We start from the raw sequence: 27,757 nt of genomic DNA on the forward strand, positions 1-27,757 counted from the left end.
GCAAAGTGGATTAATAATCATCACCAAAAAAAGAAAGAAAAAAGCGACATGGCACACGTGACTTTGCCCACTATACGAAGTACCTAGGTAGTGTACAACGTTTGCGATTCCCCTGTCTTGACCGTCCAAGTTCACCACCAGACTCGGCTGTAAATAAATGCTGTTAAGCGAATAGCACTTGTGCTTTGTTATCAAGGTCCCAATACATACAACATGGTCGCTGCCAAAAAGAACGAACTGGAATCACCGATGGGTATTACAACAGGGACGCCGTACCATTGGTCTCTTGTTCGAATTTCGTCTCGACGATGGGCAAAAGCGTTTATTGCATGAAAGGGCTTGCAGGGAACCGTACTCCTCCTCGAACATTCCTCGAAGCTAGCGCGACGCGCCGGCGGCCCACTCAAGTGCGGGCCTTGAAAAGTCGGTGAAGGTCAGACAGACAGCCTAGGCTTAAGCTTCTTGAGTCACCACGGATCACAGACCAGAGATGAGGGGGTCTGGTGACTGAGAAATCGCTCTGTCGGCCAAGTTCGCTTCAACTGCGATGTTACAGATATTCCGTCCTTGACAAGTCGGATTACACTGCGCTGTGATTTGCCTGCAGTCGTCAATCCTATACGAATTATACCAACCAAACAAAGTCGTTGTATGTATGGCATCGCTGTGGGCAATGATGCAGTTGCTTGTGGGGATCTGAGACACCCATTGTGAGCATGAATGAGACTACCTAGCATTCCACAGCACGCGCCTGTCTCTGGTCTTTCCTCACATATGGGGTATCGACCAGGTACTCCATACTTTATTACATCCATCCCACCAAGGCGGACAACAGTTTTTACATGGATTTCCGGCCGATGTCCCTGGCACCGTTGCCGAACTTCTGACGGTCACCAGAAGTTTATTCTTGCTGCGAGCCCGACTCACTCCTCACCTATATCGAATACACATCACCGAGGAGATACCTTCACAGCCTATCTGACTAGGGGGTTTGTTTGTCGGCGGAGAGTACGAAGTACACAGCTAAAGGTGAACTTGCTTAGAAAGGTCTAGGATGGATACATGCGTCCGTGGTGCCGTTTCATTTTAGCGTCGGAGTCGTTGACATGCAGCGAGCGGCCTTGGTGCTGTTGGTTCACCCCCACTTGCTCTGTTCGCTGGACCAGGGAGACGACGACAACGGCGACAACGACGACCAACGCATTGGTGCCTCTAATCCAAGACCAGTTCCAACGTTTTTGATGGACGTGATGGACAACTGGACGGCTCCTGCTGATTCAGCCAGAGTGCGGGGTGACAACAAGGCATGCTGCGTGGGGGTGGGCGAGAGCATAGCTAAATTCTCTGGTCCATACTACACCTCTCCTACCTGCGAGTGACGAAGCTCCTTTGCCCCGTGTCTCGTGAAATCTTACTCCATGCAGACCTGGCCGCGACCATTCCCAGACCCCTCAACATGCGGGTTGAAGGTTCACCAAATACAGCCTAGTGGAGGTTGCTCTCTCGGCAGAGCGATGATCGATTCGCAGAGGGCGCACTTGTCTGCACATCTGCCTGGCCTAGCGTTCTATCTTGGCCCAACTGGGTAGGAGGGCGGGGGATATGGATTGCCGATACATTTGACGGCGGCGGGATTAATACAACGACCCCTTTTTACTTATATTAATTCCTGGAGAGGAGAAATGGGCGGGGGCCTCCTTGAACCCATGGATGTTGGATCCCCAGTTCGCAGGCGGCGACGCACAGCGGATATTGGTTGCAGCCTGCGTGCCACAACCTTTGTTCCCAGGCAAAGTGCACGGCATAGCCCAAGTCCTTTTTGGCGACGCGGGATCTCCAACAAAAACATTGGGATGTAGACGACTGGTGGGCTAACCTCGTAGGCGCCGACTCGTATTGCGGTGTTCCACGGAGGACATAGCCCGCTTCTTCCCATCGTCGTCTCCATTACTCAATACTATCACATCCTCGCAATGGGGGTTTACCTTTCTTTTTCCCCCCGTGGTAGAGTAGAAGAAGAGGGGTTATTCACGGCTGTAAGTGGCCCCTCATGACGAGAAGAAACCGCGCACTTGGGGGTTGACCAGGCGCATGCATTGACTAGGAAGAGGAGAAGAGGAGGTTCTTGGCTTTCGCTTCATGAGGAAACAAACTGGTCATCCTTTGCAAAGTACCTATAAGCGCCACTCTGCGTGGGGATCTGCGGCAGCCGCGGCCTTTGAAGTGAAGCGTCCAGAGAATGCCGTGTAGATACATAATATTCTAGTACCACCTATGTCTTGCAGACGTTGGTCCTGCGTCTCGGATTATATCGCGAGACACCAACGTGGTGCGGTTATCCAACCCCTGTTTACTCCAATGAATGCATGTTTCTCTCTCCTTGGCCCGTGAAAGCTCCGAAATGAGCCGGGCTGTTTTCCCTAGACAACGAATTGACCACCATATGATTCCGCATGAATTGGCGACGACTACAGTTCAGGAAGGTGTGTCGGTGGGAGTCGAGGGCGCTCTCGAACGAGGGACAAAGTGGGATCGGAGGCGGAGGAGGACAAGGAGGCACGGACGGTACAAGTGAGGTACGTTGTAGGTACGTTACGAGGTACCTAGGTAGAGTGTAGCACCGGAACTTCAGGCAAATCTGGCCGGAAAATAAGTGATCCGGAAGATATACCACAGGCATTCTGCGCTAGAAGCTCAACGCCTCAACGCCAGTGCGTAGAGCCGACAAGGCGGGCCAGGGGCTCTCCCTCGGTGGAGACTGTACCTATTGCGAGGGGTCCAGCAGCAGCCGAGGGGATGGTTGGCGGTGGACGTGTTTGTGGACCACAATACCTACCCTTTTTTTGGCCCAACCTTTCATGCTCCGAATACTGGTTGACCCTCGTCACATTTCCTTGACTCCCATCTCTTCGAAATTCCCTCCCGTTCTGTACGTTGTACGTTGTATGTATATTCGGGCCCTATGTCCGACGCTGCATACGTGGAAAAAAGAAAAAAAGAGGTATAGAAACTCAACTACCTAGTGAACATTGAGTCTTCTCAACTTTTTTTTTTTTTCCTTTTCGTACTTGTCGTTCTCTCTTCCGAGAGGCAGAAATAGTAATATGGGGCTCCTCCACTTGGGACATCGCATTGCGCCTCGTCCTTTAAAAGATACGGTGTTTATATCTCCTTAATGAGGTCGGCCTGAAGGGAGGCGTCAATCCCGTCCGTCCCCTCCCGGTACTCATTTTTGCCACATTTACTGCTCAAATTCCATGTGAACGAATGGGGTATCCGTATATGTGTAAATTAGTATCTACCCGTACCTACCTACTCATTGTAGGTACCTGAGATGGCACGGAGTACGGAGGAGTATTGGAGATGGCTGGGCGCTACCTTGGGCATAGCGCGCCGTGCCCTTGACGTCCCATGCTGGCTTGGTTTCCCCACGTCTCAATGTCCACAGTCTTTAACCCACGCCGCCTATTGTCTGTGCTTGCCATTCTGATCTGTCCCCCTGTCTTGGCCCCATCCCATGTTTCGTTCCTCCTCGCCGTCTGGCCGTGTCGTGTCTTTGTCTTGTTTTGTACCGATATTCTCTTTTCCTCTTTTCCCTCTTTCTCGCTCTCTCTCGCACTCTCTCCCCGCCTCCCGCTCCATCGCCCTATCGACGGCTATTTCCCACCAGCCTGTCGCTCCTGGCCGCCCAGGGCGCGATGTGTGAGAACAGCATTTCAGCTTCTTCGACAACTGCGTTACTTCCGATTTCCAGACCCCGTGTACGAGCGCAACTTGTTTAAGCCGGACGTGTGCGAAGAGGTAAGTCGTCGACCGCCCAAACTCTCTTGTCTTGCCTCCTATCCTCTCTCTCCCTGCGTTGCATTTCGGACCTTGTCTTGCCCCTGGACCTCGTGCTGTCCACACGCATCCCTATTCCCAATTTCATATCACTCGCCCTTTTTCCTTGCTCTTCTCTGCCCTGTCTCGATATGATGCCCCGTCCAATGTGTGTCCCGCTGGACTGGCTAGCTACGCTGGAGCTTACTTGCTGGTTGGCTCGCTACCCAGTCGGTAAACCAGCTCGATGGCCAGTCACAGGGATTGCGCATGAAGACTCGCAGGAAAAAAAAAAAAGCTGGCGCTGGCATGGGGAGCTAGCATGCGGGCAACGGTGAGTAGGGCTTTGCGGCAGCTCTCGAGAGGGAGTAGGGTTGGCGGGAGGACACAAGACCTAAAGCCGAAAGACTCGACCGATTCGACCGCACTCGCGACCACTCGCCAACCGACTGGCAGGCGAAGCACAAGGACAACACAATAAGGAAAAAAAAGAATCGTTGGCTTTGTGCGCTGCAGTCGTCTCTCGCCAGTGTTCGTCAGTCTTCTCGAGCCGCGTCGCCAGCTTCACTGCCCCCCTCAGCCCCAGAAACAACCCTCAAGCCCCGCCTCTGGGCGTTTCGTTTCCACTCTCTCCTCTTCTTCATACCATTCCCCCCCTTTCTCCCCGTTGCTCTTGGGTGTTACCATCCGATCCCTCCTCCCTCCTCAACATACGTCGGCTTCGTCCGTTTCGTTGACCTCGTCGGGAGGAACCTTGCGCTGACCGTCGCTTCTACCGATGCCAGAAACGAGTGATAGACGAATCCAACCCTGCCAATTGCGGCGTGTACTAGTTGTGTAGAAGAAAAGAAAGAAAAAATGGACGAGATGCACTTCCTATCCCAGCACTCGCCTCGGACCGAGTCGTCGCCTTCGATGAATAACCTTGTTTCACCACCACGAAACGGCAGTCGCCTGCCGCCGCCGAACTCCGACCTCAGATCATCCCTGCCCCGTCGCTTCACCACCGACTCGGGACGTGTACCAACACTGTCATCTATAATCTCTGCTCGTGGTGGCCCTCTCTCTGGGCCTGACCCCACCGTATGTTCTGGGACCCCTGCTCTCCTCCATGTCTTTTGGCCAGCCCTCTGTGGTTTCTTTCTCGAATTTCGGTCGCAACGGCATATTCCTTTCTTACGAGTCTTGGGGGGAAGATGCCAGTGTGTGTACGGGACATTTGCAACGTTGACTAACGCCCGAGTATCATAGAGCTACCACAAAGTCCAACTGGTATGTGGACCTCCCTCTGGTCTGTCTTTGTTCTTTCGACCACGATTCTCCAGGCAACACGGCCGGTGGGCTCTTTTTACGCCTCCATGGATTCCAAGCGGGCGAACCGAGATGGGAGGGAGAAGGTGAATGCTGATAGCCGTGCAGTTAGAGAAGAAGAAACAGGAATATGAACGCCTTCGAGAGCAGAGGAGGCGCTTCGAGCTGGAAATGCAGAAGCTGGAACAGGCCCAACGCCGGGAGGAGCTCGAGTTGGCCAAGATGCAAGACGACCTGACCCGGCAGGGTCACCAGTCCGAGCCTACCACCCCGCCCGAATATCACGACAGCTCCGGCTTTCCCTCGATGTTTTCCCGCCCCAACCGCTACTCCATGTCCAGCCTCATATCCCCGCCAGGACTGTTCAATCGACCCGCTCGATCCGGCTCGCTGCTCACCTCGCCCCCGTCCAGCATGTTGGCCTCTCGCGTGCCGTTCGAGGATCACCACCTGCCTTCCCGCTCTATGCCCATCACGCGGAGGAACAGCGACGACGAGGAGAGGGAAGAGGCTGTTCGCCAGGATCCGAGCAGTCATCGATCGTCCAATGCGTGAGTTTTCTTTTCTTTTCTTTGCTTCTTTTTTGGGGCGTCCCGATAGACCGCGAAGCCGATGGTTGCACTTGCCGTTACTTCCTGTCAGAGTTCGAAGGCGTCAATGAACCCCCCGGGGCTTCAGCCCGACACAAGCCGCCTGGGAATCCTGTTGGAAGAGATTCTCCCTGGCACACTTACCCTCCGCCCGCCCTATTCCTTCTGCTCGTTCCTCGCCCACCTATCAACGGGAGGTCAACGAATTCCGCAAGGCTGTAGGGCTTTTGCAAAGTTCATGATTTACCGCTGTGGTGTTTTTCTAATTTCTCATGCTCTTGCCTGGCTCACCCTTTACCAAACCCTCCGATTCCTGAGCACATAAAGGGAAGCGGACCTTGGCTTGGAGTGAGGGCAGTCCTCTCATCAATATCTAGAGGCTCCAAATACTCTAGGCTTTTGTTCTCCCTCGCTCACCTACTCATACACACACTCTCTCTCTCTTCCTCGCACATAATTTTTTCACATTGATACTCCTTCTACATTTCAGAGTCTTGACGCCGGCCGTACTTGACCATTTCAAAGAAATCATCATGTCTGACAGGTATAATACTAACCGTCCCCGATACAGCTACAACCGCTACTCGATGCCCGTAACTCGATCTCGCAACGGTCTCTACGGTGCCGATCTTGACCAAACCGGTACTGCACGCTTCTTGTTCGGCGAGGACGACTCTGGTGATGCCCGCCACGGTCAAGGCATGAGGGACGAGAGCTTCCCTACTCTCGTCCGCCGCGAAGACCAAATGGTACGTGATCTTTTTTTCCGACCCCTTTTTGATTCCGATACCATTCATCGCTCCCTTCCCCCTTGGTTGGGTGGTTGTCTTGTGGTGCAAGTGCGCTCCTGCCCTGGTTGTAAGACTTCTTGCCCCTTCCTGCCCTGTTCTTGGGGGCAAGGGCAAAGGCAAGTACGGCAGGCAACTACCCAAGATACCAAATTCCTGGCTATCTTACTCACATCAGGGCTCGCTATTCATCATTGCACGCCCACCTATTCTATTGCATTGTTCTTGTTTTCTCGTTATACTCGTTCTACACCACACCTCTTACACTCTGCTTTTTTCCCCTCTGGTCTCTCTTGTCACCTTCCATACTGAAAACCTCAATATCCCTTCATTACTTATCCTGTGCCGTTTTCCCGAAAACATACTCGGCACGCTTGCATTTATTGTTCTTGTTCTTTCTTGCCATAACCACTCCAGTCTCGCCCACATCAAGATCAAATTTGCGAGTCCGTTGGTGTTGACGTTATGACGCTTTTTGCACAGCTTTCTGCGTCATCTGCTGCTCTTGACCTTGCCTTGTCTCCGTCTCCTTCTCCCGAGATGTCTTCCAACGGCTGGGGCAATATTAACCGTCACCGCGCACGACAGTCTCTGTCGAGTATCAATACCTCGCAGCTCAACGGTGTAACATCTTCGGCCGAAAGATCACGCTCTTCGACCATCCACCACTCCATCGACCTGCAGTACTTCCCCGAGAATTCCAACGATCACAATTCGGTCGTGTCTCCCTCTGGCAATCCCATCATGGTGACTGCACCCGGTCTGCAGAGCTCTTTCTCTGCCAATGAGCGGAACGGCTCGGGCGCCAATAACCATGCTCAGCAGCACTTCCATAATCACAACGCCAGCATGGGCCGAATCCCCGCCGGCGCCGTCCCTACTCGCCACAACCGCGAGCTGTCCAACGACAGCACCGCGGCTGCTCGCGACCAGGCGGGTGCGTATGCCTCTATCCAGGGTGCTCTTCAGGGTGGTGCTGCTCCTTTCGGACCCAGTGCCACTGGCATCGCCAACGCCCATACCTCGCCTGGTAGCGGCTCAACGACGACGGCCTCTGGCTCTGTTGGCGCCAACTCGTCGTACGGATTTTATCCAGGCGGCTCCAACAACTACCCGTCGCCTACTTCGTCTGCCCCTCCCGCCGCTGGGGCCTTTGGCGTGCCTTTTCTTGCCACGGGCATGCAAGGCCTGAACATCAACGGGAGCACCATGTACCCTCCCCAGAACTACACTGGATATGGCGGCAATCACTATCCCACCCACCAGCCCCAGCCCCGCGATAGCCAGCATCGCGTGATGCAGAATCGTCGCCAGCTTGACAACGAAGGTTAGTTGGCTTTTTGAGCCCACTCTTTTTTTTCTCCTTTACATCGATGACAAAGCTAACCCAATTTCTCGCATAGCCATGCTCCGGTACCAGAATCTTCCGCTCGAGCACGTCGGAGGTCAGATTTACGAGCTATGCAAGGACCAGCACGGATGCCGCTATCTGCAAAGGAAGCTTGAAGAGCGCAATCCCGACCATGTCCACATGATCTGGCTGGAGACCAATCAGCACGTCATTGAGCTCATGACGGACCCGTTCGGCAACTACCTCTGCCAGAAGCTCCTGGAGTACTGTAACGATGAGGAGCGCACGGTTCTTGTCCAGAACGCGTCGCGCGACATGGTCCGCATTGCGCTGAACCAGCACGGCACCCGTGCGCTCCAGAAGATGATTGAGTTTGTTACCCTGCCCATCCAGGTTGAGACCATCATCGAGGCCCTTCGCAACCGCGTTGTCGAGCTCATTCAGGACCTCAACGGCAACCACGTGATTCAGAAATGTCTGAACAAGCTGAGCGCCATCGATGCCCAGTTCATCTTTGACGCGGTTGGCAACAACTGCGTCGACGTGGGCACGCATCGCCATGGCTGCTGCGTGCTCCAGCGCTGCATTGATCATGCCGATGGCGAGCAGAAGGTCTGGCTCATTGGGAAGATCACGGAACACGCGCCTATCCTCGTCCAGGATCCCTATGGCAATTACGTGGTCCAGTACATCATCGACCTCAACGAGCCGGCGTTCACTGAGCCGGTGGTGGCCATGTTCCGCAATCGCATCAGCCAGCTGTCTCGCCACAAGTTTAGTTCGAACGTGATTGAGAAGTGCTTGCGCTGCTCGCTGGATGCGTCGCGCGACATGATTGTCGACGAGCTCCTCGTGCCGGGTGAGCTCGACCGCGTCTTGCGAGACTCGTTTGCCAACTACGTGGTCCAGACTGCTCTCGACTGCGCAACGCCTTCGGGCAAGGCCCGTCTCGTGGAAGGCATTCGTCCTTTCCTGCCCTCGATCCGATCCACCCCGTATGGCAGGCGCATCCAAGCAAAGATTCAGGCTTATGACAACCGCGGGACGGCCGCCATGGCGGGCCAGTCGACTCCGGCCGACAACACCCAGGGCCAGGTCCCTCTGCGGCCCGGGCACAACCGCGGCATGGTTGACAACAACTCGATTGTCACCTCGGGCGGGCCTCTGCCCAACGGCAGTGCCATGGCCCAGCAACCGTCGTATCCGCCTGCCAGCACGCTTACAGTTCCCCCTCCGGCCATTCCGGCGCCTCAGGTCCAGGGTCAACGACTTGGCCAGATGAGCTGGAACGGGCAGCAGCAGCAGCAGGGGCCATCACAGGGACAAGGTCAGGACCAGAACCAGCAACAGCACCAGCACCAGCACCAGGGTCAGGCTGAATCTCAGCCCCAATCTCAGGCCCAGGCCCACTCTGGTCAGTCTCAGCACCAAAATGAGCCCCCCACCAACGGAACCCACCCCGGCGCTCCCGGTGCTGGCAAAAGCGACGGAACCCCTTGGCTGTAAAATACTCACTAAACCCGATATACCACTGTCCCCCCAATCTTGCGTCAATATGTCACCCACCTCTTCCCGATACTGGTACGATATGCGGCATGGCTTTGAATGACGATGGGGTTCCAGGTAAAAAGGCGACATGTGCTTGATGGTCTCGACCTCTCTTCATTCTAGCATGGTGACGACGACGCTTGCCACGACTTGATGATATTTCCTTTCTCGCTGTCGATTTCAGGAGTACGATGGTGGACGACGCCATACCACACCGGAACCATTTCGCATCATTACTTTGCAGTTCAGGCGACAGAATGTCCAAAATGAAAATCAAAAAATCAAAAAAAAAATGATAGAAAAGAAAAAGAGACAAAAAAAGAGCTGCTTTGTTGTACACTACAGCGCTACAGATATCGAGGAGGAGATGGCAAATGGTGTGCGAGGATTGCTTTGGAGATTGAGCACAGAGGACGTGTACTTTGGGTCGCATTTCCACACAGCCAGATGGTCATTGCCATAGAGGTTTTCTAGCCCCTTGTTTTGCTAGTTTCCCCTTTGCCCGCTTCTTTTCTCTGCTCTGTTTTTTACTTGATGCTCTTTTGTTGATTTTTCTTCTTAGTTTCGGGCCTTGGGTTTCTTCTTTGTTCTTTCTTCTTTTTTTCAGTGGGGTGACGACTATGATGGGAAGGAGACAGTGGTTCCGGGACTGTTCTTAGACAACTTCGAGTCTTGGGGCTTTCTTGTATGGTGGCGTGCCGTTGGCTTTGATGGTGGTTTGGGAAGATAGTTGCTTGCCATATGGCTCTCAGTCAGTGTTTCTAGGAAACGTCTAATCCCAGTTGCATCTGTACTCCGTACGGTTACGGTTCCTGTCTCTTTTTGTCGTTTTTGCGGGTGAAATGGTTGCAATTTTGGAGTATGTAATGCCATTGGGTGATGGATGGCTTTGGTGGTACGTAAGTCTCTCCAACTGAGGCCAGCGAGCCTGGGCTCAAGTTGTACGTTAAGCACCCATTGGCTGACGAGGTAAAGTCTGTGGCGGCACTGACCAACCACCAATAGACGACGACTGTCCCCTTTGTGGGGTCGGGATAAGGGAAGGCTTTCCGCAAATAGCTTCATATAAAGCCACACGCCGCGACTGTTACGGAGTATTTCGTAGTTTACTCGGGACCACGTTTTTGCTCGGTAGCATTTATTCCGCCCCCTTCCTTTCTCTTCGAACTGAAGCCACGATAAGCCCAAAACTGCTGCCATAAAACTGCATTTTCTTTTATTTTATCCGTTAAACAAAACAAAAGAAAGGTCCACGGAAGTCGTCTAAACCGTCTGTCGTCCCGGTCCACCCCGCCCGCCTTTTTATTCTTCCCGATTCGACATCGGACATTAGCCACTTCTCTTAGTCAAAACTCTTATCGCTGTCAGGATGGCTCGTGGCAACCAGCGCGAGAGGGCTCGTGAGGCTGCTCAGAAGAAGTTGGCTGCTATGGTATGTGTTTATTCGTGTCTCCTTGGGTTGGGTTATCTATGTTCTGGGTGTGTGGGAGTGAATGGTTGTCGCACTGGTGCGCCTTCATCCGCTAGCGAGATATTACCGTTGGCGCACGTATTGTCGCCGTCGTATATTTATCACTCTTCTTATTCTCTTCCAGGCGCAAGAGAAAAGCCAGACTTGAACCATTCGACAGGAAGTAAGCAACTATGACTAACGTTGATTTTTTCCCCCCGTGCTGTAGAAGACAGGCCACAACATGACAGGCACGGAACTCCAGCGCGCGCGTGAGTCGGCTGCCGATATCATGAGGCAGAAGCAGGCTGCCGGTGAGTCTTCTCCTGCCCTTCGTTACATCTGCCTCATATCTCCCCCTCTCTGTTCTCAGGTAAACTACCCTCCATGCACTAATCTCCGCTAACACGCCTGTCACCGGGTAGCGGAGGCCCGCAAGGCAGCCGGCGAGGCAAAGCCGACGAAGGAGGCCAAGGGCAAGAAGAAATAAGTGGCCCCCCCTTTTCCCTCCCCCGAGTTCGAGCATTGCCGGCTCGGAAAAGAAAGACGCAGCGAGCGTGTCGCACTTTTGTACTTCTTCGACGACTTGCATACCTGGCTACACAGGTGGTTCTTTGTTGGGCGGATTGTCGGTTTCTTTCAGTCGATTTGGCTTAGAGCATCAGTCACGATACACGAAAACATCACGAGGATGAGGATGATGGGATAAGGTTACACGGCCGGGGAGAGTTCTGACTACACTGCACCAAGTCGCCACCTCCGTTGCTTGTAGCTTCCCTGCAGACACGATAGCTAGATGAAAGCTTTGATTTTATGGTTGTCATCTTCTCTTGTATACTGTTGTTCTTATTGTTGTTGTTCTTACTTCCGAAATGCGACATCAAGACTTGGATATGTCGAGGTTTGACCTCATATGTAAGCTTATGTACCAGATAAGAACAAGTTGCCATACTGGGGCTGGAACGATTGAGATGCCATTATCGTGTTGTTTCATCTTACTGTCAAATTATTGGCTTGGGCCAGCCCAGCAATCGAGGACACATGACAGTCACTTCAGGTCTTCACATATGCATCGCCACCAGTTATTCTACCCCTTTTATTTGTGGAAAATGGTAAATATGTTGAAATTAAGTCGGTCAATATCCAGGAAAAGGTACGAACCAGTCATACACTCGATGGTGCGCACTCAAAGCCTCTCCAATCCCTTGAAGCTCCCTCTTGCTCCCGGGGCCCGCCCTTCCAGGGTCGGACATGAAGTGGTCATACAGAGAAAAGTGAAAAAAGAAAACAGTTCCCAGACCCCCCGCCATTGGCCCTCGCCCCCTTTGATCCATTCCGAAAATCTCACAACTGAGAAAAGAAATCCCCATGGTATCTTATTGGCAACCCCCTTTTATAACCTTTTGCTCGGGTGTGCAGAAAGGCTGGACTCCGGATCACGTGGCGCAACTGCTTACCACCTCTTGCGGACGCGCTGGCCCATAGGCATGGAACCGCCAATGCCGCCAACGGCACCGATGCCTTGCTGCTCGAGGTTGGGGAACGCGCCCATGTCGCACTGGACGCTGCAGACGCAAGCGCCGTTGCCATCGATCTGGCCGATGCCCTCCTGAACACCGCCGCCGCCGCTGGGAGGAAGGACAACGTCGTCACCACCGTCGACAGGGGGAAGCGAGTCGATGGGAGGCAGGGGGGCAGACTCGGTGGGGGGCTGCTCCTCGACCGGGGGAGGGTCGCCACCAGTGATGGGGGCAGCATCGCCGTCTCCGCCCGCGATGGCAATGGACTGGAACATGGCGTGCGTCCGCTCAGCGGTGGGGTTGATGGAGAAGACCATGCCCTTGGCGCAATGGGGTCCCTGAGCACAGTAGAACCCTGGAGAGAGAAGTCGTTAGAGAAGGGACTGTAAAGAGGGAAACATATGATCCAATACTTACAGAGAGGGTTATCGACCATAACCTGCATGGCGACCTGAGGAGGAGGGTCGATGGTGTTGTCCGGGTTGGGGATGAAGCCCGAGTCCATACCACCGGCGAGGGGCTCGCAAGGTTTGTCGAAAGTCGACTGGGTGGCGGTGTGGTTGGCGGCGAAGAAGGTGAAGATGACCATGTCACCGACCTTGGCATTGATGCTCTCGGGATGGTAGACTAGGCCAGCGGGACCGCCAACATCGACCTGGATAAGGCGTACGTTAGCATTGTTTGGTTCCACTTGCAGCGTTCTTGCGCGCCTTCTCGTCTCCATTCACTACTTACACTGTGAGTCGCGCCGGCACCGGGGACGACCTGGGTGACCTCGCCGGGATGCGTGGGTGTGCCACCCACGGGGTGTTCCATAGGAGGATGCTCGACAGGAGGGTGCTCCATAGGGGGATGCTCGACGGGAGGGTGCTCCATGGGGGGATGCTCGACGGGAGGATGCTCAACAGGCGGGTGTTCGACAGGCGGGTGCTCGACGGGAGGGTGTACCGGGACATGGGCTTCGGGAGGCGGCGTATGGCCGCCCACAACGACAGTCTCCGTGACCGTGATCTTTTGGTTGATGGTGGTGGTCTCGGCATGTCCGCCAGGGTTGACCCAGATGACGACAACGTGGTTATCGGAATCCGGGGTGATGCCATGGCCCTTCATGCCGTGGGGAAGATCTGCCAGGTGAGGATTGAGCTGAACATGCGGGGGAGCCTCGTGCAAGCTCCGAGCCTTGGGATAGGTGTTGCGGACCGCCTTGGCGGAGCTCAAGGCGGCGGCCGAGAGGGTGATGGCGGCAGACCACTTCATCTTGTCGGTTGAGTATGAATTACGGCTTGGTATCGAAAGGAAAATGCGCGGAACTCTCGGGTCAACTCGTTGAAGAACTTCCTCGGGAAGCTGTTGCGATTAGAAGGGAAAAGGATATGAAGAATGAGATGATGCGTTCCTGGATAGTGATAAACCGGCGAGAGCCTGCTCGTGAAGAATGGAAGATAAAGAAAAAGAAGAGGAAATGAAAGTCCACACACAATGAACGAACACGAGACTGGACAACTGAAGAGAGGGAAGGGGATGAAGAGAGAAAGAGAAGAGGGTTTGAAGTCGGACGGGAGGGGAGGCGCTTATATTGAGGGCGCATGAGAATCATCTTCGGTTACGGATACAAGTCCAGGCTTGGGGTGGCAGGGGGGCGAGGACTGGATCGATGCTACCTGTGATCCCGAGCTAGGAGGGCTCGGTCGCGAAACACGACAAGATGTTTCGATCTGCCAGGGTTGTACACGGCACGTCCATACTCGGTAGACTCAGGGCGAGCAGGGTGAGGGTTAACCGGGGGATGCCTCTCGGGATCATGAGCGTCCGGATGGGTGTTGAATGGGTCCCTCAATCCATCCCCGGCCTAGGTCGAGGCCAAGCATGGTATGCAGAGCGCAGACATCGATAGACTGGGACTGGAAACTCGGCAATGGCTGGGCCAGGGGGATTCTGGGGGGATTGACGGTTCATCGTGGCAGATTTGTCTCAAGTGTTGTTTGAGCCTCGCCGACGACCCCTGCTTACGTTGTAGGCATCCGCACAGACCGCATCTGTGCACTCGCTCGAATAGGCCATAATCAGATAAGGGCCGCATTATTGGAATGATAGAAGATTGAGGACATGAACGCCTTTGCAGAGCAACTCCAACGACAAGAAGTGTGAAGAGGAGGTCGTCGAGTGAGTTGGGAGATTTACTTGCCGTCATGGAGAGACATGTCGTGAATCATCCAAGAATACAAAGTACCCAAGTACCCATCCTATTGATCCTATTGTCCTGACCACCAAAACAACAAAAAGGGAAGCTGCGACCCTGACCGTCATCCCTCGCTCGGGCCCCCCGCTAAGCCTAACCTTAAAACGCTGCGTTTTCATTACGTGTCGAACTAGTCAGCCCGTTCTAGCCTCGACATCTCGTCTCCTGACCCCCCATTGTTCTTAGTTGCCGTAACTAAGGCCTAGGTTCTTCAGCGCAGAGGTTGCAGTTAGGGTGGGTTGCATCCATGGACGGAGTACGGCCGAGTACGTACCAATCAATCGCGACCCAGCGTTCGGCTTTCCTTCCGCTTTGCCCTGTAATTGGTCAGAATTCTAGGTGACAATTCAGGGACCTCGAGCAACCTCAAACGTCCCAGGTGTATTCTGAAACGGTCCATGTTCACGACTCTGGCGAGGCCTCTTTCCAGTTTTGCATCTCGTTTGGTTTTTCGACGTACATGTAACGCTGTTTGTCTTTTCTAGGGGTTTTCTCAACTCTGTGAGCGTACAACGTACGTTGTATGTCTACTCCATCAATCGAAGTGACCAACCCCCTATTTGCCATCTTCATAGCTACCCGTAGAACCACATCTTCACCCCCTCTCGAGCCGTCCTTCGTCCCTTCTAGATGGCACATAGCTAGGGGGTTATATACCTAGTGGTAATATATGTTCTTATGTATGTACAGTGTCTGCAATGACCAAATCATCAATGAGGATCCCCAACTCATACGTTCCCAGTGATATCCGCATGGATTCAACTGGACGTGCCGAGCGAGGTCCGTTGCATGCCTGGCATTGAGCGCCTTAAAACCGATGCACCTAGAATCCAATGATTACCTATTGTGAAGTCGATCGTATTGATGGCATTGCATCGTCGTCACACGTTCTTTCCTCTTTCTTTCTCCTCTAAATTGGACCCCATGTTCTCCCAGCTTGTGCATGAATGGGATTATAACGGATCTCCCGGAAGACACACCAAGTTCAGACGACGAAAAGGGCCACAGCCTGACGGACAGCGGCGGGATGGCATTGAAACGAAACGGGTTACTCAACCCCCACCATATGAATCCATCACTCTGGCTCACCGGCAAATACGCTTCCTGGAGAAATATGCAATGATAAGAATAATCGCCACGGATATGAGTCGAGATCAACAATACTTCTGATCACCTTGTCCTGTTCGAGCCTCGCACTCCCAACCCCCTTCCCCTGTCCCGGCCGTGGTTCATTTCTATTCACCCTTTTGCCCAAGGTTTGCTTGACACACCTTGGCACATGCCATCACTGGACCCTGACAAGGTTGGTTCAAGTGCCGTATCTCGTGGAACACCTTGTGTCGCATGTGTCCTGATGGTGAGAGTGCTATATTTAATAGACTTGCGTATGGAAGCCTGCACTCGGACCCATAAATGCACAGCCTCGCCGAGGCATCGTGAACCATTTCCGCTTACTGGTGACCTGGTTCTTGTCCTTCTTGCCTGGATGGCGTCGTCGTGGCCGTCGTCTGCTGCCGTTCTTGTTGTTGCGGTGGCTGCTGCTGCTGCTGCTGCTGACCTTCATATAACCCTGTGTAGTATCCCGCGTAGTACCACGACATCAACAGTCTCTTCAGCCCTTCGTCGCGCACTGTTCACATCCCACCACTTCCGTTAGTTGACGAATGTTCAAGAAATTGGGGACCTTGGAAAAGAGCTCCTTCACTGTACGGTACGTACCAGTCCCGAGGATTGCCTGAGGCGGCACTATCGGTGCCTCCTGGCCTGACTCTGCCGGTGTCGCGGGCGTAGTTTCCGAGAGAACCTAGAGAGGACATCATCAGGACATGTGAGTGAGGGCCAATATCTTTTCTCCCGAGTAAGTCGAAGACGATGATATGCTCTGCCCATCATCTGCCGGGATAGTATTGCGAAGTGATGGGGGGAAGAAAGGGGGAAACGACGGGGTTAAACGAGAGAGACAAGCACGTACTGCAGCGGCGCTATCCTGCGCCTGTTGCCTGCTTCCGGGGTGAGGATCTTCAGACTGTGTTTCCACCACGCCTTCCATCCGGGTTCTAAAGACGACATCGACGTGCTTCAGCCTAGGCGGTCCCGACAGACCTAGGTGGCAGGGGACAGAGGGCACAGCACATACTGGTCTTCAGTCAATTGCTCCGCCTCGAGGTCTTCGAGGCGGCCGCCTTTTGCATGAATACTATGATATTTCTGCCATCATGGGTTAGTCGGAGCATACGCCATGTAGGGATGAGTTTCCTGAAGGTTTATTATCTGGACATTGCGAATCACACACCTTGTACTCAACCAAAGCCTCATTCCACGATTCGATGAGAGCCGAGTCATCCCATATCTCATCGTGCGTCAAATTCTTGCCGCCGGTAGCCATGGTCGATGCGAGTGGACAGACTTGTTGGTGAACGCCCGAGATCGTTGAGAACTCACTAATCGACGGCCACCTCTCGGTTAGCCCGTGGATGGGCAATCGACCTGGGCCCGATGGAAGCCTAGAGTGAACACCCTGCGGCGCGTTTTTTCCACCCAAGGTTGCACCTACAACGTACGGCACAAGAGTATACAAGCTCCCAACCTCCTTTGTAAGGGGGAACACACTATTACAGGCTTTGAACAGTATGCCGGACAGTATGCGTGGGTGAAAGAACTGAAAGTACTCGGAACTCTAAGAATCGCACAAGTTACGAGGCCAAGTCCTTGCATCAAATATCACCAGCGTTAAAGCGGATGGGTGAGGTTGAGGTATGTTGTAGGTTCGTTTTGCTGAAGCTTCACTGAGCTGCCATGTCGTGAAATGGTATTGGTACTGTAATGTGCATTCACGCGCTACCAGCAGCCAGGAAACACAGGGCGCTACAGTGTGCGGATACAGCGCCTCAGAGCTATGCGTTAGCGGGGTCCTCTCTCTCACCGCCATCCCAGACTGGTCAATTGCCAGGGCGCTCTCCGGCAGAAAACTGGAAATTTTTCCCGTCGATAAGCCAGCCACATACCACCCACCATCGTGTACAGGCCAATTTTATTCCGGTCTTATCATTGCAAACATGGCGCCCGTACTGAGAAAAAGATCGAATTGTACGTATTCCAGTCAAAGACACCGCATTGTTTGGACACCCTGTACTGACTTTATTCTTTAGCGAAAGCGGCCGAGGCCCCTGCCGTCAAGAAAATGGACAAGGCCGCGAAGCGCAAAGGTTGGTTTCTTCCCCACGCGGGCTCTCAGCCTTCAACCATCTGACTCGAACTGACGTTTGACGATTCTCCAGCTCCTGAGGAAGCCTCACCCATCGCGGTAAAGAAACAAAAGGCCACCGAGGTTACCAGCAAGTCCAAGTCGAAGTCCAAGAAGCCCGTCACCGACGCCGCCGAAACTGAGACGACCCCCACACCCGTGAAAGAGAAGAAGAGCAAGAAGGGGACAAAGAAATCAAAGGCCGAGGATGTTGCGCCCAAGGAAGTCGAGGTCGAGGCCGAGGCCGAGGCCGAGGAGGCAGAGATTGCCTTGCTGCCCGCGGACGACGGCTCGGATTCCGAAGAAGAAATCGACGAGGACATCCAGGCCCTAGCCGCAGGCTTGGACCCCGATGACGGCGAAGACGGTCGTGCGGGCGACGGATCCTCTTACCAGCCCGGTCAGGAGGTCGGCAAGATCCCGAAGCTGTCGAAGAAGGACAAAAAGGCACTGGCCGCGAAGAAGGGCACGAAAGAAGAGCCGGGTGTCATCTACGTCGGCCGCATACCTCATGGGTACGTCCCATTCCCCATGCCTAGCACAGCCTACTCCCCCGTGTCCGTCGAAGCCATCCCATGCTAACGCGCGCCTCGCAGTTTCTACGAGCATGCTCTCAAGTCGTACTTCAGCCAGTTTGGGCCCGTGACGCGGCTCAGGATGGCGCGGAACAAGCGCACGGGAGCCTCCAAGCACTTTGCCTTCATCGAGTTCGCGGAGGAATCTACCAGCATCATCGCGGCCAAGACGATGGATGGGTATCTACTCTACAATCACATTCTCAAGGTCAAGACGGTACCCCGGGACCAGCTGCACGAGGACGTGTGGAAGGGGGCGAACCGGAGGTTCAAGAAGACCCCGTGGAGCAAGATTGAGGGCAAGAAGCTCGCCCGTCCCTTGACGGAGGCGGGGTGGGAGAACAGGATCTCCAGGGAAGAGAAGAGGCGGGCGAAGCGCGCCGCGAAGCTGAAGGACCTGGGTTACGAGTTTGCCCCGTCACAGCTCAAGGCGCCGCCGGCGCCGCCAGCGGCTGTGGAGGGGACAGAGCAAAAGACGGTCGAAGAGGGCGAGGGCGGAAAACCAGAGGCGATCGAGGAGGCCAAGGCCCCATCTGCTAAGGCCAACGAGCCCGAGAAGGATGCAGAGGCACCGGCGGCGGACTCCAAAGCCCCCAAGGTGAAGAAGGAGGTGAAGAAGGTTAAGGCAAAAAAGGTAAAGAAGGTCAAGGCTTGACGGACGCGTATTTTATGCTGTGTCAAGGCATGGAGTTCAGGATGGGATATGTTATCATGTGATTTTTTCTGTTCTTTTATTCACATTGTTTCGACATGAGAAGCTAAAACCCCGGGAAATTCTGTACGCTCATAGCGAACCCGATGCATCCGTCAAGTTGTAGGAAAGCATCAGGATTATAAAGGGCGACTGTTGTTCTACTTTCACCTCCATTGCGAAAAAGATAACGGGAATGAATCTTGTTCAATTGCAAAGTTGGCGAAGATGAATATGTATGAAGAAGAGAAAGAGGAAAACGAGAAGAAATGCGTGGTGGTGAGGATGGATATGATTTGAAATTTGGGAATCTCATCACGTGCTCTCCGTGGCCCGTGCTTACTCAGGTACCCCGTAGGTACCTCAAGTAAGTCTATGAACCACCCAGAAGGACACCATACCATATCACCGGTATGCTTGGCTCGAGCGGCGATCGATGAGAATATCCGGCCACAGTACATTAGCTTGACGGTGTAGGTTTCCGTGGCATATCCGGCTTTCATGTCTCGTAGAGCGTTTCCCATGGGGTATATACTCCAGGCCGGGTGTTGATGTAACTGTCAACGCCGGGACGGTATTAGCGTTGACAAGGTCTAGCCATATACGCCAATAAGTGGCCAGGCGACTTTGGAGAGCTGCTCATCGAAAAGGTCCGAAGCTCGTATTCGATGTCGGAGCCGACGTAAGCGTTGCTTGGAGGAAGGAAATGACCGTCTGGTTGAGTTGGGTGGAAGCCAAAAGAATAGACGCCTCAACGCTTGGCCTACCGCTTCACAGACCTACGAAAATCGAAAATCATCTCTCGATGTCTTGTCTTCAAGGCAAGACAAATATTTGTCCATGTATCTGTGTTTCTCAACGGCGTACGAATCGTTAAGACAGGAATTTGTCGTTTTACATACCTTTGGTACTTCCAAAGCACTTGATGACTAAGTGTTCATTTTAAGGCAGGGGAAGGGCAGCGCGGTTACGGACGGCGATACATCTTCCACGTAACCAACTCCGTACAAGTACCTTTGGTCCCTTCGCCGCATCACGACCACGACCTCCTCGATTGCGCTCCCAAATGGGGCTTTCTGCTGCCCAACATGTCGACAGCAGCTCCACGTACCGATCCGGTTCAAGCATCTTCTTCAGGTTCGTGAATAGGCCACCGAGGTCACAAAGTTGACTGTACCCCACGACTACGGCTAACCGCTGTGGTATACAGGCAAGAAGAAGAGCAACAAGAAAAAGAAGAACGCAAATAAGGCCAAGGAACAAATAGATACGGACAAAGGGACAGACCAGCATGGAAAGGAGGAGGAAGATGCGGAGCCAGGCGACTCGGTGCAGGTACGACCTAAGAATCCAACCGATGCTGGGAATATTGACCAGAAGCAACAGAATCCTGACACCATGGCCCATTCACAGTCGACAGCAGATGCACCGGTCGATCAGGACGAAGAAGACGATGTCGACATCACACTAAACGGCCACGAAGAGCCACAAGACGACAACGGCCGTGCCAACCCGCCAATAGACACTGCTGCAGACGACGACACAGGGCCCAGCCCGGAGACCACCGCCAAACTCGACGCGCTCACCAGGGAGAGGGAGGAGCTAAAGGCCGAGGTAAAGCAGCTCAGGGAACAACTGGAAAGCATTCGGGGATCGCCAAACGAAACGGTCGAGAAATTGAAGACGGAGCTCGAGGAGGCCAACTCGGCAAAAGAGGAGGCGGAAGAACAATACCAAGGCCTCCTCGAGCGAGTGAACCAACTGAAAACGACACTCGGTGACCGGTTAAAGCGCGATCGTGCCGAGCTGGAAGAGGCGAAGGAGCGCATCGACGAGTTGGAATCGCAAAACGAACAGCTCCAAAACAGCACCAAGGCGCACGAGGACGAGATGGCCAGGCTCAAGGAGGAACTGCAGGACGCGTCGAGGGAGGCGACCAGCCTCCGGAGCCGCAGCAACCTCTCGCAGCAGAATTGGGTCAAGGAACGGGACGAGCTCGCCAAGCTGGTGTCCCGCCTCAAAGAGGAGGTGGAGACGACCACCAACGCGATGGGCGAGTGGGAGGTAATCGCCATGGAGGAGCGCTCCGTCAAAGAGAGCCTGGCGGAGAAGGTGTCGGACCTGGAGGAGCAGCTGGCGGCCCTGCGCGAGGCCTACGAGGATGCGGCCGCCGAGCGGGACAGCCAGTCCAGGTCGGTCGACAGCCTGCAAAAGGCGCTCGGCGAGATCCAGGAGGCCAGGAAGAGGGAGCTGCGCGACGTGGTCGAAACGTCCGAGGAGCAGATCGGCGCCCTCAAAACGCTGGTGCAGGAAGCCGACGCGAGGGCCGCCGAGGCCGAGGCGGCGAGGGAGAAGCTCACCAAGGAGCTGGAGCGGACGGCGCCGTTCGAGAAGGAGGTGAAGGAGAAGAACCTGCTCATCGGGAAACTACGGCACGAGGCGATCGTGCTCAATGACCATCTTACCAAGGCACTGCGGTACTTGAAGAAGACGAAGCCGGAGGACAACGTGGACAGGTAAGGTGTTTCCTTATACGTTTATGGCGAAGCTGCGGAGTTCCTTTGCGCACCTTATACTGACGTTCTGCCTTCTTTCTTTCCCCTACAGACAAATCGTCACGAACCACCTCCTCCACTTCCTCACCCTCGACCGCTCCGACCCCAAGCGCTTCCAGATCCTCCAGGTCATGGCTGGCTACCTGGACTGGACGGACGAGCAGCGCGAGAAGGCCGGTCTGGCACGCCCGGGCACCTCGGCATCGGGGGGCCTGCGCATCCCCTCCTCCCCCTTCCACCGCACGCCCAGCACGCCGTCCCTGAGCGCCGACTTTTTCAACGACACGGCCTCCACCGTCTCCACGGGCAACAAGGAGTCGCTGGCCGAGCTGTGGACGGGGTTCCTCGAGCGCCAGGCCCAGGAAGCGCTGAGCCCTGTGGAACTCGAGGGTCCCGGTCGGGGGGCGGAGAGGAAGGCCAGCACGGCTAGTTCGGCGCCGAGACCAGAGACGAGAGGGGGTTAGACCTGTTCGCCTATGGGACGTCTTTTGTTCTTCTTTTAGTTGTGCGGGTGTGTTCCCGTCTGCTTCCATGTATTGTACCGGCGTTGGTAGCTGGAAACTTGTACGTCTTCTGGGCGGCGAGGAAAGGGAGTCAAGTCAAAAGAAATGATTATGATTCATCTGGGAATGTATGTGTGTATACGAATACGGCTCAGAGTAAGTAGTGGAAGATGCATCATGGCCAGTAAATGGAATGACTGATGGGGGCTGTAAGTGTGCATGTTGCGGAATAGCTGATATCGTGTAATACATCTCATCCATGAGAGCTATATATGCGTAACAAGATTTGGCTGGGTGTCGTGATGAGTTCTCTATAATGTCTAAACAGCAGCGGCCTCCATATGCTCGGGGAGTAGCAGAGGCTTCTTCTAAGTAACCTCCAAGGTCTATCATTCTTTCGCTCGTCACCAAATCAATCCTACCCCACTACCGTCACCGGCGCCTCGCTCCCCTTCTGCGCAGGCTGCAGTGCCGCACGAACGTATCCCTCAGCCTCTCCCTCCATCTTCTCGAGATTGAGGCGCCCGTTACCGATAGCATCATTCACGCTCTCGATGACCTCAGGCTCCCGCATGACGTCGGCCATGAAGCGAGACTCGCGGCCCCACCAGGCGTCGGAGCGGCTCCTCAACGTTTCATCCCCAGCGGTGGCGTTGCGGACGAAAAACAGCGCCATGGTGCGGCGGCGCGCCAGGGTAACACCGCGTGCCAGGGCATCGATGCGCGCCCGCGGGGAGGAGCCGAGGGTGGAGAAGGCGCGGTTCGTGGACGAGAGGTAGAGGACAAATGCGAGGCCAGCGTCGAGGGCGGCGAGGGCGACGAGGCGCAGGGCGCGGGCGGACCAGTAGTAGAAATCGAGCTCGGACAGGCGCACGGCGGCGGCGTTGGCGCGGGCGTCGTAGGCGCTCAGGAGGTAGACGTCGAGCAGGGCCAGGCCGACGGCGGCGAGGGTGACGCGCGGGCGCCAGGCGGGGCCGTGGTGGCCCGAGACGAGGCGGGAGGTGGCGGCGGCGAGGAGGAGGAGGTTGAGCACGTGCGGGGCCAGGAGGGCGGGGAGGGCGTAGTAGAAGTAGGAGCGGGGCTCGTCGGAGGCGCAGAAGGGGCAGGCGGCGAGGGCTTCGGGGCCGTACTGGAAGTAGAGGAGGCGGGATTCGAGGTTGACAAACTTGGCGCGGAGGGCTTCGTCGTCGGGCAGCAGGACGTTGTCCGGGCGGAGGGAGCGGAGGCGGTTGAAGAGCACGTCGGTGTTGATCTGGAGGCGGGACTGGGTGGCTTGGAAGACGTTCTCGGGGGCGAAGAACGGGGTGGAGCGGACGAGGAGGAAGAGGGCGGCTGAGGCGAGGAGGACGAGGACGTTTTGGATTTGCGCGGGGACGGGCACGATGGGGAGGTTGGTGCGGGAGCGGGCGGCGCGGAGGGACTTGTAGTAGCCTATAGCTTTGGGGAGGAGGATGGGCCCAAAGAAGATGGCGAGGGAGCGGATACTGGAGAGCAAGTCGTGATTAGAGGCGTTGATCGTCATTGGGATTTGCTTGGGAAGAAGACTCACTTTGCCCAAGTCAACGCCATGATGGGCGAGAGGGTCACCGGGGGTCAAGATGACAAAGTCAATGTTCTCCTATGATGTACCTCGGCGACAGTCTTTGGTGGAGGGCATACATTCGAGGTTGGTGACCGGAAGAAGTCGATCGTTGAAGAGGAAATGTGGCGTTTGAGTACGAGACGTCGCAAGGCTGTGGTGAGGCTGAAGGGAGTGGGTCAAGGGAAGACAGGGGTGTGTGAATGACATCAGCGGGGAACTTGGTGATTTGTCTTTATCGTCTCCTATTGTACTGAGTACCTAGGCTATCCATACAATAAGATACCTTAGGTACACTTGCACAAAGTACATACGAATACAAAGATTCTGACCATGGATCGTCTATTTTACCTTGACAGACAGATTCAACATGTACAATGACCTAGTCTAACAGCCCAGGAACAGTACGAGTATTGCATCCTACTCGAGTCCATCTCGTTATCGCTAGATCAGCCGCACAGCTCAAGACAACATGCTCATCCAGCAGACAGCATCTTGTGAGGCAGACATTAAATAATAAATATTCAGAGTACACGAATAGAATCATCTTAGCCTTCCATTCCTTTTTTATCTTTTTGTTTTCATCAAGGTAGACAGAGAAAAGAGAAAGAGACATAGGAGACCATAAAAACACCACTGCATCCCAGAGGCTGTCCTCATTATGATTTGCTTCCCAACCAGCCCACGGGAGGACTGTCCATCAATCATCCATGAGAGAAATAATAAAACAGCTTTTCCCCCACTTTCCCAAACGCCCAGCAGCCAAGACGACGGGGAAATAACAAGCGAAATAAGTTCCGGGAACATAAATAGCATGAATAAGTGAAGACGACGTAGCAAAGGAAAGACCAAGTGACGTCCGGAACCCCGCTGTGCTGTAGGCCAATGCTATGCTGTGCTGTGCCGTTGCCCATGCCGCTCAATTGTTCCATAGAAGCAAAATAATAAGAAAAAAAAAAGGAGCGAGCAAGGGTATCGCAAGTTCTCAAAGCTTTCGCCCAAACATGAAAGATCCATACATACCGCCTACCTCGGCGCGGGCCACGGGGATCTTGCGCATGCCCCAGTTGTCGGCGCCCATCTTCCACCACCGGTGGCCGCGGTCGTCGCCCTTTTCGAGCCGGACCATCCAGTACCGGCTGCCGATTTCCTGCAGCGACCATCCGACGCGCTCCAGCGTCAGGCTGCGCGACAGGCTCTTGAAGGCCGACTCGGACACTTCCACCACCTCGAGCGGCCGGGACTCGTCCTGGAGAAGGCAGCATTTCTTGGAGAACAGGTGCGTGAGATCCAGCTCGTTGCCCCAGAGATCCGAGAGATCCAGGAATCGCAGGGTCGAGGGGCGCTCGTCCTTTTCTTCCTGTTCTTGTGCTTGTTTCTCCTGGTCCTTCTCTTGCTCTCCCTGCTGCCCTCCTTCTGCGGCCTCCGTCTCGCTCTTTTCCTCTGGACACAGCAATTGCGACGCGGTGAGAACGTCCATGTTGCGTCCCACAGAAAGCTCCTCCAGATGCTTCGTCAGGGGCCGGAGCAGCTTCAAGTGCGACTCGGACATCTTGCTGCCCTTCAGGCTCAGCGACCGGAGTGTCTCGGGAAGAAGCGGCACGAGGGCCGAAACCTCATCCTCGCCCAGGAGCTGGTGGCTGCGCGCGTCGGCCGCCACGCTCAGGTACACGAGGGTGTGCTTGACGGCCGGGTGCGTGGCGAAGAAGTTGATGACGTTGGGCGCCGTCAGCAGGGTGCATTTGGCGAGGTTCAGGTGGGTAAGCCTCGCCGTGTGGGGGATCGACTGCAGCGCCTTGTCGGTCACCCGGGTCTGGGCGAGGTCCAGGTGGGTGACTTGGGCGAGGCGAGGGAGGATGGTGTCAAAGACGGAAGACGGCAGGGTGAGGCACTTGTGCAGCGACAGGCGGGTGATGGAGAGCGCGTCGGGCCACTGCAGGTCGAGGAGAGAGGTGAAGGAGGTCCGGAAGGAAAAGGACGTGCAGCCGGCGAAATCGAGAGCCTGTAGCCTGGGGAGGCCCATGAAGAGCTTCTTCAGGACCTCCGGGCCCAGGTCGTCGTCGATGTGCTCCATGGCGAGGAACTCGCGCAGGTGAGGGGTGAGGTTGAGGCACTGCAAAAGGGTGTCGGCCGTCAAGTTCTGGGTGGTCTTGCGCTGGCTGGCGGATTCGAACAGCGTGGCGTTGTTGAAGTGGCTAAAGTCGATGCGGCGAATGATGGTGCCGAGAGCCGAATGGGTGGCAATGTTGGTCAGGAACTTGCGGAAGATCCTGGAGTGGGGGATGGTAATGTTCCTGTACAAGGCATTCAGCGTCGCCCCATGCATGGTCCTCGAAGTCAAGAGGAGTGACATGAGGTCCATGTTACGGCGGGTGATACCGTTGATAGGGGGAACATCAAGTACCAGGAGCTCGATGATGGCGCCTAGATGCGTGGTCGCGTCAGTTTGGCGTCGATAGAGTACGCATCACGCCACGCCACGTAGAACATACCTAGCAGCTCGAGGGGTAGCTTCTCGATGGGCGCTTGGCCCGGTGGTGTCCGGTCCCTTCCCTTGCGCGGCGGCGGAGGGGTGCTCCAGGCCATGTGCAGCGCCTGGAGGTCACCGAAGCTCCGGCTGGCCGTCTTGCCCTTGACATTGATCTGCTTCCATCCTCGGAAATTATCGGCGGGGAACCAGTTGCCCTGGAGCTTACTGTTCGGTCTCGTGATGGGAGGGACGAACTGGACCTCGGTGGTCATATCCGGGGCTTGTAGTGGCGAGTGCGAGCGGGTGTGGTCGGGCGAGTCGTCGGAGAGAATGGCGATGGCGTTGTCGGGATTCTGTAGGAGGGACGAGACGGGAGTCGAGGTGAAGGCCTGTGCAGGGCCACAACTATCTTCACGGATGGAGGAGAAGGATGAACGTCCGTTTTTCTCTGGGGTGGTCGAGCGGTCGACAAACTCGGGGGAGTCCATTTTGTATCTGGGTTCGGGGCAGTGGATCGTTGGACTGTGGTCTGTGGACGAAGGCCCGTGGACCTGAGAGGACGGTGTAGGGCTCATGATATGATTGGGACGAGAAAATGGGTTGCAGGGGGGAGGGGAGGCGGACGGACACGCTGGAGTGCGCAGTTACCGAGAGGTGTGTACGTAGATAGGTAGGGACGAGGTCGTGTACTTAGTAGTGGGGCAGGCTGACCGGGGTAGTACAACGCAACGCAACACACACTGAGGGAATCAACAAAGCCTTTGCAAAGGAGTTTTGATGACTCCCGAGAGCAAGGGGTTTGGCGAGCGCTGGGGAGCAGAGCAGGGTTCAGTTGGATAGTGTCTCAATGGTTACGCTGCGCGACGCACAGCGTTTGTTGGTCAAGGGTTGAGAAGCGGGGTCGCGCGAGCGTTTAGGAGCCTTCGATTCGCCCGGGACCGCAGAGTGTTAGGTAAGAAGACCAGATCAGCTGCGGGGGTGAAGGGGATTTGGTTTCGGTGGTCCAACACACAATATTACGAATATGTATGTACACAGAAGGGGCGGGGGACCGCTGAGGTAATGTTGGTGAAGAAAGGCGCAAGTCGAGGATGCCAGGTACGTATGTGCGCAAATTGGGTTGACGGGTTGATTGAGATATCAGGACTGACGAGCTTTTGCGAGCTTGTATGTGGAATTCTGGAAAGGATCGTGTTGGAGCTTGTCGTGTTGGAGAATGTACGTTGTATGTATTAATCGGGTGGTGGGATGCGGATCTAGAGGCGCACTTCTGCTGCTATTCTCGCGTTAGCTAAGAGTCTCGGCCTTGGGTCTCAGGATTTTAGTCCAGGGTAACAGAGGGGTACGACGTGGCGATGGAGTTTCTCTTTGGCAAGAATTGGGTAATGAAAATCCATGGATGGCCAATTTGCAGTGATCACCTGAGCTGTCACAAGGGAACGGGCCCCTCCAGCAAGCCTCCAATAGCAATGGCCCATGGCCACGGCAAGAACGAGAGAGAGGGGCCGCTTTTCGGTTGACTTT

The 27,757-nt window shown here is 54.9% G+C and overlaps 11 protein-coding genes across 11 annotated transcripts; 5 read left to right on the forward strand and 6 right to left on the reverse strand.

The window, feature by feature from the left end:
- Positions 1-4,677: 4,677 nt before the first annotated feature.
- ACRALDRAFT_2038617 (uncharacterized protein) lies at positions 4,678-9,365 on the forward strand (the record flags this gene model as incomplete). The annotated part of the gene is made up of 6 exons (XM_071020892.1): positions 4,678-4,902; positions 5,071-5,091; positions 5,239-5,681; positions 6,292-6,469; positions 6,992-7,835; positions 7,912-9,365. The coding sequence occupies 6 exons, from the start codon at positions 4,678-4,680 to the stop codon at positions 9,363-9,365; spliced, it is 3,165 nt and encodes a 1,054-aa protein (XP_070878868.1).
- Positions 9,366-9,417: 52 nt separating this feature from the next.
- On the reverse strand, positions 9,418-9,840 carry ACRALDRAFT_206074 (uncharacterized protein; the record flags this gene model as incomplete). The annotated part of the gene is made up of 1 exon (XM_071021935.1): positions 9,418-9,840. One exon carries the CDS (start codon positions 9,838-9,840, stop codon positions 9,418-9,420), a length of 423 nt encoding a protein of 140 aa, XP_070878869.1.
- Positions 9,841-10,510: 670 nt separating this feature from the next.
- Positions 10,511-11,814, forward strand: ACRALDRAFT_1074031 (uncharacterized protein). The gene is made up of 3 exons (XM_071018189.1): positions 10,511-10,839; positions 11,087-11,171; positions 11,283-11,814. Exons 1-3 carry the CDS (start codon positions 10,777-10,779, stop codon positions 11,345-11,347), a joined length of 213 nt encoding a protein of 70 aa, XP_070878870.1. The 5' UTR covers positions 10,511-10,776; the 3' UTR covers positions 11,348-11,814.
- A 496-nt stretch (positions 11,815-12,310) lies between these two features.
- Positions 12,311-13,634, reverse strand: ACRALDRAFT_2038619 (uncharacterized protein; the record flags this gene model as incomplete). The annotated part of the gene is made up of 3 exons (XM_071020893.1): positions 12,311-12,732; positions 12,795-13,032; positions 13,113-13,634. The coding sequence occupies 3 exons, from the start codon at positions 13,632-13,634 to the stop codon at positions 12,311-12,313; spliced, it is 1,182 nt and encodes a 393-aa protein (XP_070878871.1).
- Positions 13,635-14,082: 448 nt separating this feature from the next.
- On the forward strand, positions 14,083-15,481 carry ACRALDRAFT_206070 (uncharacterized protein; the record flags this gene model as incomplete). The annotated part of the gene is made up of 14 exons (XM_071021931.1): positions 14,083-14,103; positions 14,130-14,145; positions 14,184-14,194; positions 14,231-14,334; positions 14,365-14,415; positions 14,502-14,540; positions 14,596-14,634; positions 14,661-14,679; positions 14,751-14,794; positions 14,874-14,942; positions 14,978-15,057; positions 15,123-15,228; positions 15,335-15,400; positions 15,469-15,481. 14 exons carry the CDS (start codon positions 14,083-14,085, stop codon positions 15,479-15,481), a joined length of 678 nt encoding a protein of 225 aa, XP_070878872.1.
- A 142-nt stretch (positions 15,482-15,623) lies between these two features.
- On the reverse strand, positions 15,624-17,418 carry ACRALDRAFT_1079189 (uncharacterized protein). Its single transcript, XM_071018873.1, has 5 exons — positions 16,910-17,418; positions 16,754-16,824; positions 16,589-16,673; positions 16,336-16,420; positions 15,624-16,246 (listed from the first exon to the last, which is right to left on the reverse strand). Exons 1-5 carry the CDS (start codon positions 17,000-17,002, stop codon positions 16,068-16,070), a joined length of 513 nt encoding a protein of 170 aa, XP_070878873.1. The 5' UTR covers positions 17,003-17,418; the 3' UTR covers positions 15,624-16,067.
- Positions 17,419-17,619: 201 nt separating this feature from the next.
- ACRALDRAFT_1074028 (uncharacterized protein) lies at positions 17,620-19,355 on the forward strand. Its single transcript, XM_071018188.1, has 4 exons — positions 17,620-17,703; positions 17,766-17,822; positions 17,895-18,375; positions 18,457-19,355. The coding sequence occupies exons 1-4, from the start codon at positions 17,673-17,675 to the stop codon at positions 19,088-19,090; spliced, it is 1,203 nt and encodes a 400-aa protein (XP_070878874.1). The 5' UTR covers positions 17,620-17,672; the 3' UTR covers positions 19,091-19,355.
- ACRALDRAFT_206067 (uncharacterized protein) lies at positions 19,294-20,160 on the reverse strand (the record flags this gene model as incomplete). The annotated part of the gene is made up of 4 exons (XM_071021930.1): positions 19,294-19,683; positions 19,753-19,840; positions 19,910-20,047; positions 20,102-20,160. The coding sequence occupies 4 exons, from the start codon at positions 20,158-20,160 to the stop codon at positions 19,294-19,296; spliced, it is 675 nt and encodes a 224-aa protein (XP_070878875.1).
- A 178-nt stretch (positions 20,161-20,338) lies between these two features.
- On the forward strand, positions 20,339-22,145 carry ACRALDRAFT_2095129 (uncharacterized protein; the record flags this gene model as incomplete). Its single annotated transcript, XM_071022709.1, has 3 exons — positions 20,339-20,455; positions 20,540-21,642; positions 21,734-22,145. Coding segments are annotated over 3 exons (1,632 nt in total), but the record flags the coding sequence as incomplete, so codon positions are not given.
- A 457-nt stretch (positions 22,146-22,602) lies between these two features.
- Positions 22,603-23,753, reverse strand: ACRALDRAFT_1054194 (uncharacterized protein; the record flags this gene model as incomplete). The annotated part of the gene is made up of 2 exons (XM_071015811.1): positions 22,603-23,668; positions 23,734-23,753. The coding sequence occupies 2 exons, from the start codon at positions 23,751-23,753 to the stop codon at positions 22,603-22,605; spliced, it is 1,086 nt and encodes a 361-aa protein (XP_070878877.1).
- A 995-nt stretch (positions 23,754-24,748) lies between these two features.
- ACRALDRAFT_1067438 (uncharacterized protein) lies at positions 24,749-26,721 on the reverse strand (the record flags this gene model as incomplete). The annotated part of the gene is made up of 2 exons (XM_071017447.1): positions 24,749-26,187; positions 26,256-26,721. 2 exons carry the CDS (start codon positions 26,719-26,721, stop codon positions 24,749-24,751), a joined length of 1,905 nt encoding a protein of 634 aa, XP_070878878.1.
- Between the last annotated feature and the right edge of the window lie 1,036 nt (positions 26,722-27,757).

This window comes from Sodiomyces alcalophilus, assembly GCF_042370955.1.
Source record: "Sodiomyces alcalophilus JCM 7366 unplaced genomic scaffold ACRALscaffold_1, whole genome shotgun sequence".
In the NCBI taxonomy this organism is placed as follows: domain Eukaryota; kingdom Fungi; phylum Ascomycota; class Sordariomycetes; order Glomerellales; family Plectosphaerellaceae; genus Sodiomyces; species Sodiomyces alcalophilus.

Bases quoted from the DNA above. Each gene is read 5' to 3' on its own strand.
- ACRALDRAFT_1079189 (XM_071018873.1), bottom strand. From the start codon at position 17,002: ATGGCTACCGGCGGCAAGAATTTGACGCACGATGAGATATGGGATGAC. The intron at 16,825-16,909 runs GTGTGTGATTCG...CCATGATGGCAG, and splicing joins AGGCTTTGGTTGAGTACAAG to AAATATCATAGTATTCATGC. The intron at 16,674-16,753 runs GTATGTGCTGTG...TGTCGTCTTTAG, and splicing joins GAGCAATTGACTGAAGACCA to AACCCGGATGGAAGGCGTGG.
- ACRALDRAFT_1074031 (XM_071018189.1), top strand. From the start codon at position 10,777: ATGGCTCGTGGCAACCAGCGCGAGAGGGCTCGTGAGGCTGCTCAGAAG. The intron at 10,840-11,086 runs GTATGTGTTTAT...CCCGTGCTGTAG, and splicing joins AGAAGAAGTTGGCTGCTATG to AAGACAGGCCACAACATGAC. The intron at 11,172-11,282 runs GTGAGTCTTCTC...GTCACCGGGTAG, and splicing joins GAGGCAGAAGCAGGCTGCCG to CGGAGGCCCGCAAGGCAGCC.
- ACRALDRAFT_1074028 (XM_071018188.1), top strand. From the start codon at position 17,673: ATGGCGCCCGTACTGAGAAAAAGATCGAATT. The intron at 17,704-17,765 runs GTACGTATTCCA...TTTATTCTTTAG, and splicing joins ACTGAGAAAAAGATCGAATT to CGAAAGCGGCCGAGGCCCCT. The intron at 17,823-17,894 runs GTTGGTTTCTTC...ACGATTCTCCAG, and splicing joins CAAGGCCGCGAAGCGCAAAG to CTCCTGAGGAAGCCTCACCC.